The sequence below is a fragment of the Emys orbicularis genome, chromosome 9 (genome assembly GCF_028017835.1).
Source record: "Emys orbicularis isolate rEmyOrb1 chromosome 9, rEmyOrb1.hap1, whole genome shotgun sequence".
In the NCBI taxonomy this organism is placed as follows: Eukaryota; Metazoa; Chordata; order Testudines; family Emydidae; genus Emys; species Emys orbicularis.
In genome coordinates, this window is record NC_088691.1 from 870,647 (window position 1) to 882,778 (window position 12,132).

The 12,132-nt window shown below is 52.6% G+C and overlaps 1 protein-coding gene across 3 annotated transcripts; it reads left to right on the forward strand.

The window, feature by feature from the left end:
• The first annotated feature begins 3,503 nt into the window (after window positions 1–3,503).
• SNX12 (sorting nexin 12) lies at window positions 3,504–11,089 on the forward strand. 3 transcript variants are annotated; one of them, XR_010561669.1, is made up of 5 exons: window positions 3,504–3,694; window positions 7,626–7,721; window positions 8,027–8,151; window positions 8,867–9,385; window positions 10,542–11,089. XR_010561669.1 is itself a non-coding variant. In XM_065411328.1 (4 exons), exons 1-4 carry the CDS (start codon window positions 3,530–3,532, stop codon window positions 8,967–8,969), a joined length of 489 nt encoding a protein of 162 aa, XP_065267400.1. In that variant the 5' UTR covers window positions 3,504–3,529; the 3' UTR covers window positions 8,970–11,089. The 3 variants fall into 3 exon arrangements, 2 of the variants coding, with proteins under 2 accessions (XP_065267400.1, XP_065267401.1); XM_065411328.1 differs by having other exon boundaries at window positions 8,867–11,089; XM_065411329.1 differs by lacking the exon at window positions 8,027–8,151 and having other exon boundaries at window positions 8,867–11,089.
• The last annotated feature ends 1,043 nt before the right edge of the window (window positions 11,090–12,132 follow it).

The window sequence follows — 12,132 nt, forward strand, 5'->3', positions numbered from 1 at the left end:
AGCTGACATGGGAAAGAACATCCAGAGGAGACCATCCGATATACTGTCCCAAAAAATCAGTGATCCAATGCTTCATCCTGGACAACTTCTAACCCACAAAATAATATTGCTGGGAGCAGATGGGTTACCTCCATGTGCCAATAGCTCTCTCTACCCCACCCCCACTACATACCTTGTGATTCAATCACCAGGACCTGACATGGGCTAATATCTCTACTAATTGTCTCAACTTTTCAAAACTGTTGCACAGATTATTCCATGTTTTTGTTCCAATATATACACACATGTTTATGCAAGTGAGCATATACAAACACACATGCCTCTCTTTCCCTGTACCATTTCATTCCAAATCAGGTCTAATACTGTTCATCTTAATGTCTTACACAATTCTCTGCAAGCGCTTTGCCACTTAGATCTCACTGGGACCTAAGAAGCCTCCAACATTTCACTGGTTCTAGTTTTTCTTTTTAAGTTGTGCCAAGGATAGATGTAGGGCTCCTGCACTTCCTAAATTCCCCTACATCTCGCTTCTGGGTGACATGTTCCAGTTAGGTGAACCCAGGATCAGTATTACGCATGGGACACCAAACTGAAGGGATGCAGGACTGAAGGGGCTGTTGAAACACCCATCAGGTGGTAATTACCAAGCTGGCCAGATCTGAACCAATGACAAGAGTTCTTGCATTGGTGAAAGACTTTGAATACCATCATTAGCAATAACCACAAGCACTCGGTCTCATTCCTATGTCATGCTGACATGTGCTGTTGTATTAACTGAGTTGGAATAAAGGGGCCAAAGTGTTAACATAACCCAGTCACTGCCTAACTTTAAATGGTGTTAAACAAGGGCCAGGGTGTGGTAAACAGAGACCTCAGCCTGCCTAGTACCATGGCAAACACATCATTACAAATCTTTTTAACATATTAAAGATACAGATAAGGAAAAACAATAAAGAGTTTGAAATGTAAAGTATTAAATAAGGCTTTAATTTTAACATCTCTTCATAGGTGCTGGAACTGGGGGTGCTGCTGTGCCCCCTGGCTTGAAGTGGATTCCATTCCCCCCATGTGTCACCTGGCACCATGTTACTACACTTACCCAGCCTGTCCAACTGGGTTTGGTACCTGCAGTTCCCTCCCGCCCCTCAGGAGTCTGTGACCAGTGGCATAGGGTGACCCAGATGGCTGTCTTAAAATAGAATATTACTTATCTTAACAGAAGGAACAAAGCATTTAGAGGAAAGGAATTTATAACAACATGGTCCACACATGTCTATCTTACCTAAAGTCTTGCTATCCCCTGATGATAGCCTGGGTAGCCCCAGCTTCTGTGTGACACAGCACCCAGTGTCTGTGTCGGTCTGGTTTCCCTAATCAGATCCCCAGTGTCTAGGAAGAGCAAGATAAACAAGATAAAGCAATAATAATAATAATAATAATAATACTGGTGGGCTGCTTTTGGCCTTATCATTTCCATATGTAACAAATGTGGAAGTCTCTATGGGGTGTCTCAGTCCAATATAGGCCATCGTAGGTAGGGATCTTGGTCCCATTGGGGTGTATGCATCATTGCTGGAATTAGGGGTGTGGCGGTGCTGCTGCATACCCTGGCGTGAAGTGGTTTCCATCATATACAGGGTTTACAGTTTGGTTCAATGACTCTCAGCACCCCCACTGTACACATTGTCCCAGCACCGCTACATGTATGTGGGGTCTCTAGTCTCATAAAGGGTGAAGGTGGTCTTGATCCCATATACGGTGTATGTGGGCAGGGCTGGCTCCAGCGTTTTTGCCACCCCAAGCGGAAAAAAAAAAAAAAAAAAGCTGCGATCAGCACTCTACTGCCGCCGCTTCATTCTTTGGCGGCAATTCGGTGGCAGGTCCTACCCTCTGTGAGGGAACTGCCGCCGAAGAGCCGGACATGCCGCCCCCTTCCATGGGCCGCCCCAGGCGCCTGCTTGCTGCGCTGGTACCGGCCCTGTATGTGGGGTTATTATGGGGTTGTCAGTCCCGCACACCCTTATGTGGGGGTCTCGGGACTATATGGGGTGTATGAAGGGCCAGATTAACGCAGGGACTTTAGGGGCTACAGCCCAGGGCCCTGGGCTAAGGGGGGCCTCATCTCAACAGGGCTCAGGCAGGCTGCCTGCATGCCGTGGCCCCACGCCGCTCCCGGAAGCGGCCAGCTGTTGGCACATCTCTGCACCCCCAGCTGCGGGGGCGGCACTTGTGGGCGCAGGTAGCGCATGGAGACATGCTGCCCCCTCCCTCCAGGGGTGCGCAGAGATGCCAGCAGCTGGCCGCTTCTGGGAGCGGCGTGGGGCTATGGCAGGCAGGAAGCCTGCCTGAGCCCTGCTGCACTGCCTGTGGTAAGCACCTCCCAGCCAGAGCCTGCACCTTGCACCCCCTCCTGCACCCCAACCCTGTCCCCCAGGTCAGAATCCCCTCCTGCACCCAAACTCCCTCCCAGAAATAAACTAATATAACAGCTGTTCTAAGGTAAGAAGTAGTCTATTTTGAATTAACTTCACTATATTCTACGTTTTAAGACTGAAATGTAACCACAGAACGGCTTTATGTTAATTAAAAGGCAAGTTTAGTATAGCCTTAATAGCCTCGATGCCATAATTGTGATAATTTTGTTTTAAATTAAGAAAAATATTTGTATACAGGGGTCCCACAAAATCTAATAGCCCCAGGCCCACAGGAGAGTTAATCCGGCCCTGAGTGTATAAGGGATCTGCATGGAGGTCTCAGTCCTATATGAGTTTGTGTGGGGGTCTGGGGCCCAATCGAGGTGTGTGAGGGATCTGCATGGTGGGGCTCAGCCCTGTGGGGGTCTGTGGGGGTCTTGGGCCCATATGGGGTGTGTGAGGGATCTGCATGGTGGGGCTCAGCCCGGCATGGGTCTGTGGGGGTCTCGGGCCCAGGTAGGGTGTGTGTGGGGGGGGGGGGTCCCGGCCCAGGCGGGGGTGTGTGTGTGGGGGGGTCTCGGCCCAGGCGGGGTGTGTGTGTGTGGGGGGGGTCTCGGCCCAGGTAGGGTGTGTGTGGGGGGGGGGGGTCCCGGCCCAGGCGGGGGGCTCAGGCCCAGACAGGGTGTGTGTGTGGGGGGGAGGGTCTCGGGCCCAGGCGGGTTACACGGGAGCGGGTTACACGCTACTCAGGTTCCAGGGTTAGCGCGGCGTATGACCGCCCCGTCAGCGGGGCCCGGGGACCCCGGACCCTGTATGCCGCTGCCGCCGCTCGCGTGGCGGGCGAGGCCGGGGTCGGGCACCCCGCGTTCAGGGGCCGCGGGCCGGCCCCGGGACCTGGCTCGCTGGGCCCGGCCGTTGCCCGAGCCGCGGGGCTGCGCGGCCCTGGGGCCGGCGGTGAGACTTGCCCATGCCGGTTCCGGGGCCGGGACACGGGCGCCCCGGACCCTGGATCCGCCCCTGGCTTATGCCGGCGGCGGGCGGGGCGGGGCGGGCCGTGCGCGTTCCGGGGCCGCTACGTATTGCGGCGCGGCCGGGCTGGGCTCGCTCGCTCCATCATGGCGGACGCGGCGGTGGCCGATACCCGGCGCCTCAACTCGAAGCCGCAGGACCTGACGGACGCGTACGGGCCGCCCAGCAACTTCCTGGAGATCGACATCTTCAACCCGCAGACCGTGGGCGTGGGCCGGGCGCGCTACACCAGCTACGAGCTCCGCATGCGGGTAAGGGGCCGGGCCGGGCGTTACAGCAGCTGCGAGCTCCGCATGCGGGGCCGGGCCGGGCGTTACAGCAGCTGCGAGCTCCGCATGCGGGACCGGGCCGGGCGTTACAGCAGCTGCGAGCTCCGCGTGCGGGGCCGGGGCCGGGCCGGGCGCGCTACACCAGCTACGAGCTCCGCATGCGGGTGAGGGGCCGGGCCGGGCGTTACAGCAGCTGCGAGCTCCGCATGCGGGACCGGGCCGGGCGTTACAGCAGCTGCGAGCTCCGCGTGCGGGGCCGGGGCCGGGCCGGGCGCGCTACACCAGCTACGAGCTCCGCATGCGGGTGAGGGGCCGGGGGCCGGGCCGGGCGTTACAGCAGCTGCGAGCTCCGCGTGCGGGGCCGGGCCGGGCGTTATAGCAGCTGCGAGCTGTGCGTGCGGTTGAGGGGACGAGGGTGGTGGGGGCAGGGGACTCCTGCTCAGGCTCCCAGGTGGTGGCGCCCGCCCCACTAGGGCCCCGGGCATCTCCTGCTGTTGCCCAGGCTCGCTAGGTGCTGTGCTGAAGCACCGCCTGGCCCGGAGCCCCCGCTGCTCACAGTTGGGGGGCCGGGCAGGGGCCCGGCTGCTGAGAGCAGACAGAGGCGAACTGGCTCCCGCAGTTGCCCCTGCATGTCTGGGCTCGGGTGGCCCTTCCTGGGCTTGCATCAAACCGCTGCCCTGGGCAGCCTGGAGCGGACACCAATGGCTGGGGGAGAGGCGGGGCGGGCCGCTTATCTGGGTGTGTGGCTGCAGGCAGAGTGACAGATCACACAACGTGTGCCCTTCGTCCTCCCACTGCCCTGTGGGGTAGGGCCTGCCACCCTCTGTATGTCTCTGGGGATTGCTGAGCACACTGGAGGTGCTGCTGTGTTATAAACCAGTGTTTCTCAGCCAGCGGTCCGGGGGCCGCAAGCAGGTTTCAGGTGGCCCTCGAAGCAGGGCCGGCGTTAGACTCACGGGGGCCCAGGGCAGAAAGCCAAAGCCCCAGGGCCCTGAGCTCCGCTACCTGGGGCTGAAGCCAAAGCCTGAGCAACTGAACTTGGCGGGGGTGCTGTGGCATGTGGCCCCAGGCAATTGCCATGCTTGCTACCCCCTAACGCCGGCCCTGGCAGAAAACCAGTTGTTGTGGCACAGGTGGGCTGTGGAGTTTTTATATCGTGGGGTGGGGGTGTCATACAAGGATCCCGCAAAGGGTCCCTTGACCTCCTTTCAGCAACCTTTGAGATGACCAAGGTAGCCTCTCATTTTCCAACTGCAAACTGTAAAGGGAATGCTGTTGGGAGTTGGGACTACAAGGTTTTCTGCTTCCTTTCTAAAATAGTCCCCTGCAGAAGGTTCTAGTGAGTGAGGCCCTTGAACACTGGTCTATGAATTCCCTGTACTTCACACAGAGCCCACAGGGGGATGTCTGCACTGGCAGGCTGGCTTCCAGCTGCTGGCTGGGTAGACAGGCTCATACCCGTCAAGCTCAAGCTGGCGGCAGTGTGGACATTCCAGCTCAGGCAGCAACTCAAGCCCACCTGACCCCCAGCTCGAAGTGTGGTCGGTGCGGATTCGGAACCCCGCATCGTCCACACCACTGTTCTTTACGTGCTCACTCGAGCCCTGGTAGCCCGAGTCTGTCTGCCTGGGCAGGATGCTTGCTCCCAGCAGCAGTGTAGACGGACCCACAGAGGCCTGGGTCATTTCACTCTGTTTTGTTGGGTCGCATGGACCTCTGTCTCTCAAGCACATCTGGCTGCATGTTGAACTATGGGAAAAGGACTCAAGGTCAGAGTATGTCTACAGCCAGTCCTGTCCAGGGAAACAGGCTTTATCTTGTTGGCATGGCTGTTTTCTGACTTGAGCGTAGTGATAGAGGTGTAGGATCTCACCGCATCCTTGCCTCAGAAGTCTGCAACCCTGTAGAACCTCAGTCTGATCTCAGAAGGGTTGACCAAGGCCCCTGGAATTACCGAATTCTGAGAGGGATACACCTACCATATCTAACAGAGGATTCCTGTCCAGTGCTGCAGAGAAGGTGGTAAATCCCAACATGTCTGCTGGATCTCAAGAGGCCACTACATCCCACGAACCTGGTGCAGTCTCGTTCTCTATATGTGAACAAGAATAGTGGATGGTCAAACATCAGGTCCTGCTTAGATCCAAAGTCAGTGATTTTATGCACTCCTCAGTCCCTCTTAGGTGTATTCTGCTGGCACCAATGAGTCCAAGTGCAGCCACTTTGTGCCCCTCCTTAGTGCTGGAATGCCTCTTTATGTAAGTAGAGTACACTTGCCTCTTGCGCACTGCTCAGAAACCAAGACAGGTGCTCTGTTGTGTCTCCAGGGGCATTCGCTCCAATTGGGGCAGAGAGACGAGAACAGTATTTAGGGGAGGGGGACTTTTGTTGTGTCTTGGCTAGCTGCTAGTTAACAGCCTTCCAAGGTAACTGGGTGCTGAATGGCTTTTGTGTTTTGGTTGCCAATCTAATTACCTACCAATTATAGACAAACTCTAGTCCTAAACATGGATATGCTTATACAAACAAGTAGCACAACCGTGGAGGTTGTGCAGTACAGCCTGCATAATCAGTATGGCTGAGCACTCCTTGTTTACTCAACATCCCTTTGCATGGTCTTGCCTTAGGCGGTGAGCTCTTCAGGGCAGGGTGTCCTTGTAAGGTGCCATGCATTGCCATGGTCCCATGAGTAATTACTTAGACTGAGAAATTACTCCCCTCTCCTGTGGGATTATGTATGTTGTGCTTGTGCTCTGTGTGGTAGGTACTTTCCAAACCATGGAAGATACAGTCCCTGCCCCTTAGAGGATACAGTCTTTCCTCATTAGCTAATTTTACTGTCCTCCTCACACCTCACATGACTGATTTTCCATCTGAGGATTGGATGTTGATACTCCCCACTCCCACAAAAAACTGTCATTGTTGGTTCTTCAGTCAGCCAGAGGTGGCTGCTAGAAAACAGTAGGAAACTATCTCGAGTTTCTCTGCAGTTCTAGTCCCTGCTGGCACCATACAGATGAACTGCCTAAAAGCTGATCAGAGGCTTTAGTAAGAACTGTTTAAATGTAGCCGCAATAGGTTTAACATGAGCGTGTATCTGGTCACTAAAAAGCTCATCCAAGAGCTTTTGTTACCTCCCCTTCTCCCCCACCCTCCCCATAAAGTTCTGTAATTTCTCCCGGGGGGTGAGGTGGGGTGGGGGGGGTCAGCATTGGGAAGGTGGAGTTAACATAATCACCAGGTGAGAGATCAGGCTTCAGAGTTAATGCAGCTTTGGGAAAATGCCTACACGCTCCTGGCTAGATCCAAGCTACATAGCTAGACATGCAAAAGCCTTTCCTGGCAACGGGGAGGGTTGCTACTGCTGTTTGGAGATCTTAAAGCAAGGTCTCAGCCTGTTGCTTGGATGTAGTCAGGGATTAACCTCCTTCCTCAACCTCTTCAAAAAGATCCTAAGGTCTGCAGTGAGGTCTCTGGCAGTGCATCTCCCTCTGTAATGCTGTTTGGAATTCATAAGGGTGAACATCTGAAAGGGCTGAGGCCTAGATTCTTCTTGAAGTTACAAATAGCACATGTGAAATGGAAGCATAGGCACCATCAGTGCACCCAAAAGGGAGACCATGCATCTGAAAGCATAGCTCATGGAGTGTGAAGGACATCTGGGTGAACTGTTCACTCTTCTCTGCCCAGAGGAGTCTGAAAAACGCCTGCTTCTTTCTGAAAAACCACAGGGAGGCTTGCAAATACTTTCCTGTATTGCAGCATTATATGCACTCTTTACTGACCTCTAATGCCTATCGTGTCTAGAGGTTTCAGGCCTCTGAATGCAGCTCTGCAGACTTCAGTAGGAAGCAGTAAAGTCAGCCTGGTTTCTACAGCAATCTGCAAATTAACAACCTCTCCTTCCTTGCAGACAAACCTCCCTATCTTCAAACTGAAAGAGTCTTGTGTGAGGAGGCGATACAGTGACTTTGAATGGCTGAAGAGTGAGCTGGAGCGAGACAGTAAGGTGAGGGCCTCTGCACACAGACCTGTTCCTGTTACCGTTACGCCAATCCTGCTCCTGTATAGCCAGGTTTTAACCAGCTTGGGCTGTGAGAACAGTCTTTGCAGGTCTGCAGGAGAGGCTGCTGTGGGCGGCTATCCCAGGAAATGAGAGGAGCTTCCAGAATTGACAGCCTTGCTCTCCCAGCGAGCTAGTGAACGGTGTAGGAGCACAGCCTGTGGGCCAGAGGGGATCACTGTGAAAGAGTGACCACTTGAGGGGCCTGTCCATTCCTACTCCTCTGCTAGCTCACACTGGTGTGTTTTTAGATTGTAGTGCCACCGCTGCCTGGAAAAGCCTTGAAACGACAGCTTCCATTTCGAGGAGATGAGGGGATCTTCGAGGAGTCTTTCATTGAGGAGAGGAGGCAGGGACTAGAACAGTTTATTAACAAGTAAGCTTCATGTCCTGGGCTTGCCCTGTACTTCATATGTTGGTTAATGGCCCTAGGAACAGGGATGGGGATGAGGGCAGTCGCAGTGTCAGTTCTGGAGTCTTGTTCCACTGCCGCCGCCCCCCCCCCCCCGCCACCTACCTAGAGTCTCACACTTCAGCCACCATCATTCTGACCGGATAGTCAAGCTCTGAAGGAAATCCTTTGTAAAGGGAGCACTGATGTGCAACACAACGTTCCCTTCTCCTCTAGGGGCTCAGTGCAATGCCTCTGCAGCACTGTTGTCCCGAGGGAGCGATTGTTTAGATACTTTTCTGCACTTCAGTGTGGCACTGAAGCATGTAAAATCCTGGGGCTGCCATCTTCCTCTTGTGCTAGTCTGGTGTCGTGAGGCTGCAGAGCTGACCATCACTGCTGTTGTCACGAGCAATTCTGTCCTCCTAGAGCTGATTGTCTGGGAGTGAGGAGATGAGTTATGCACCTGCCCCTCTGTCCTTAGCAGAGCTGATCAGGTGCATTGTCCATGTGTATAGAATCTGACTCTGACAACATGTGTAAGTGCTGCAGCTTCTCTCTTCCTCTGCCCCTAATGACAGTGGAATTGACCGTTCACTCTACATGACTCTGAGGCCCAGGTGTTTGCCTTTATTCTCTTAAGATGGGGCTCCAGCCGGTGCATGCGTGCTAACCTCTGCTCCTCCCTGTTCCCTGGCAGAATCGCTGGACACCCGCTGGCACAGAACGAGCGCTGCTTACACATGTTCCTGCAAGAGGAAACTATAGATAGGAATTACGTCCCAGGCAAAGTCCGCCAGTAGGAGATCCTGATGCTCCGTCTTCCTCCATTCCACCCACCCTCCTGCAGAAATGACATTTATTTTTACACTAAATCTGTCTTTCCCGAACCAGCTTTTCCTCTCTGAACCTTCCCGTTTGTCCAGTATTTTTCTTTTTTGTATCTGGCAGCAGTGTTGTGTTCAGATGAGCTTTGATATCTGCCAAAGGGTGTGAAGATTTAAGCCATGAATCTGCTGTTGTGCACCCGGTGGCAGGAGTGAGTAAGTGTGAGGGTGGGGCACGAACTGTTTTAGGGCATTATGACAATGTGACTGGGCTGCCCCTTCCCTGTGAAAAGGGGTACAAGATGTCCTTCCAGCCTCGTCCTTCACCCCCCTGTCCATGCGGCCTCAAGCATTGTAAAGAACACCAGAGCAGAACAGTGATTGTCATATAGGTCAGTGACTGCAGCAAGTTTTAGGATGTTAGTAGGATTTAACCAAAAACTGAGCAAGCAGGTGCCAGGTAGGATGTCCAGTCCCTTCCTTATCCCCACGATAAATCCCCTTCCACCCTGCATGAGACCTTCATCCTGTGCCGTCTGCAAGTGCTGAAACCCAAGATGCCACTCTGACCCTGCTCCAGATCTCCTGCATTACAGGCCTGCTCAGCATAGCAGCGTTGATCCCTCTCCTCTCTAACATGCTGCTGGCAGCTCTGGGGTGTTTGTGCTGTCGGCGAGTTCTCTAGGTGCTCTGAGAGTGCAGTCTGGTGGAGTTGGGCAGAGCAGGGACAGCTGATGAGTTCAGAAAATGCCACAGCTTGCTCTTGACTGGCACGCTGCAGAGGGTGTCAGTAGAGCTGCACTGGCCTTGTCTCTCCAAAGACTTGGCTCCAATCCCTGTACCTGGAGGGAAAGGTCCTGCCCATCACTGAGAAGAGAGAATGGGAGGGGGGAGTAGGGCACAGTCACTCCCAGATTGCATAGTGCTGAGTGGCAGAAGCGTTCCAGTCACCTATGTCTGGAGGCAGGAGGTTTGTGATCAGTAATCTGCACTGGAAGTGTGCCTTTAGACTGGCAGCACAAGTATCCGCCATCCTCAGCCCTTCCTTTTCACTCCTCCCTTGTCCCCCAGGGTGGCTTTGCAGGCCAGGCATGCTTTTGTATGGGGGAGAAAAGACATGGGAACTAGCCAAGTAGCTACTCTTTAAAAGCACTTCCCTTTGGTGAGAGGGTGCAATGGGCTGTGCACTGCTGATGCACCACAAATACACATTCCCTTGGAGTAACGGTAAAAGATGAAGTTGAGCGCTTTGCTCAGGGGTTCCCCAAAAGTCAGGTCCAGGATTACCATTTGCTTTGTAGTGTCACTAAGGACTTAGCAGAAGAGGTAAACTCTGGGCAGAGTGCGCTAGGTCAAGAAGTAGTGAGCCTCTTGGTTCTAGAGGGAGGCAGCTCCTAACTTCTGAGTTGTTTCTGTGCAGTAAACTGACTTCTTTCTGTCTTCACGAAGAAATGGGATGACTAGGCCCCCCACTGTATCCACAAAGATTCCTGCCAAACTTATCCACCAGGGCATCCACTATTCTTCCTGTTTGTGGTTTTTTTCCAGTGAGGAACTTCAGTGTCTCGGGGTGGAATGGGTAAAGCTGGAAAAACCCAAATGAAGAGTAAGTCACTGAAGCAGCCTGGAGAGAGCTGCTCCTGGGAGTGACACGGATTGAGGAGTGGCTGATGTAAAATGTGCATGAAATATAATCCTGGCACTGGATTCAGAGCCAGCTTGAAAGGTGGATCTTTGACTTGTAATGCAAACAAGGAGAGGGTTCCAGAAGGAGATTGGAGTCTCTAGGTCTGCTCCTTTCCTCTCCGCACTCTGCAAAGAAGCACTCTGCACTGACCAGTTATTCTGCTTTTTGGATTGAAGTGGCATATATGGTCCTGCCTTGCTAACTTTTTGTTCGAAGCAATCTGCTGCCTTTTTGATCTATATTAGTCACTTTTTAAAAACTCCCTTCATGCACAAGTGCTGAGCGATTGAAGGCTGTTTCTGCTGTGTATATATCTTGATGTGGGGCTTTAATTCACAAACTGTCTTCATGCTGCTGTCTGATAATGTAATGTCCAAGTTCTGTTCATATTAAACCACTGTGAAGCCAATATGTCTGCATGTTGTGACCCTTGGAAAAATGAGGGGTTCTTCTAAATCTGTGACGTGATGCTTGTGAGAATGGAAACTAATAGCACGAGTTGGAGCCGCAGTCCTAGTCCTGGCAGGCTCGGTGGGCTGTAGGTCCCCCAGTAGTCTAGCCAGTGCACCTTAGTCACAAGCTCCAGCAGCACCACTGTACTCCCGTTGGGTGAATATCAGCTGTTACGCTGAACTGGACAGTATATTTTGCAGTTGCTGCTAAGGAATTGGTTGGAAACTAGAAGTCCTCACATGAAGCTTTTGTCCATAACAATGAATTGAGCATAAGTCTCTAGAGGTGAAAAGCTCTTGTATTAACCTGAGTCATCCTGTTTACTAATCAGTTTAATTTGATACTGATGGTGTTGATTGTGCTTGTATTGGTCAATGGCTTGTCTAGGCTGCATGCAGGCTGAGGTAGACATAGCTGTACTTGCCAGATCACAAAGAAGGAACGCTAGGTTCCTATAGTTCTGCCTCAGCCTTCTGGCAGGATGACCATTTCTCCATAAGCATATCCAGAAATGTGATGCTTCTGCGAATTGCATATATTCTGGCCTTTGCAGACAGACAAGCGACTGGTTCTTCCTAGTGCTAGACCCAGGAAACTACAGACCAGTTAGTTTAACTTCTGTGCCAGGGAAGATAATGGAGCAAGTAATTAAGGAAATCATCTGCAAACACTTGGAAGGTGGTAAGGTGATAGGGAATAGCCGGCATGGATTTGTAAAGAACAAATCGTGTCAAACCAATCTGATAGCTTTCTTTGATAGGATAACTAGTCTTGTGGATAAGGGAGAAGCTGTGGATGTGGTATACGTAGACTTTAGTAAGGCATTTGATACAGTCTCGCATGATATTCTTATCAATAAACTAGGCAAATACAATTTAGATGAAGCTACTATAAGGTGGGTGCATAACTGTCTGGATAACCGTACTCAGAGAGTTGTTATTAATGGTTCCCAATCTTGCTGGAAAGGCATAACGAGTGGGGTTCCGCAGGGATCTGTTT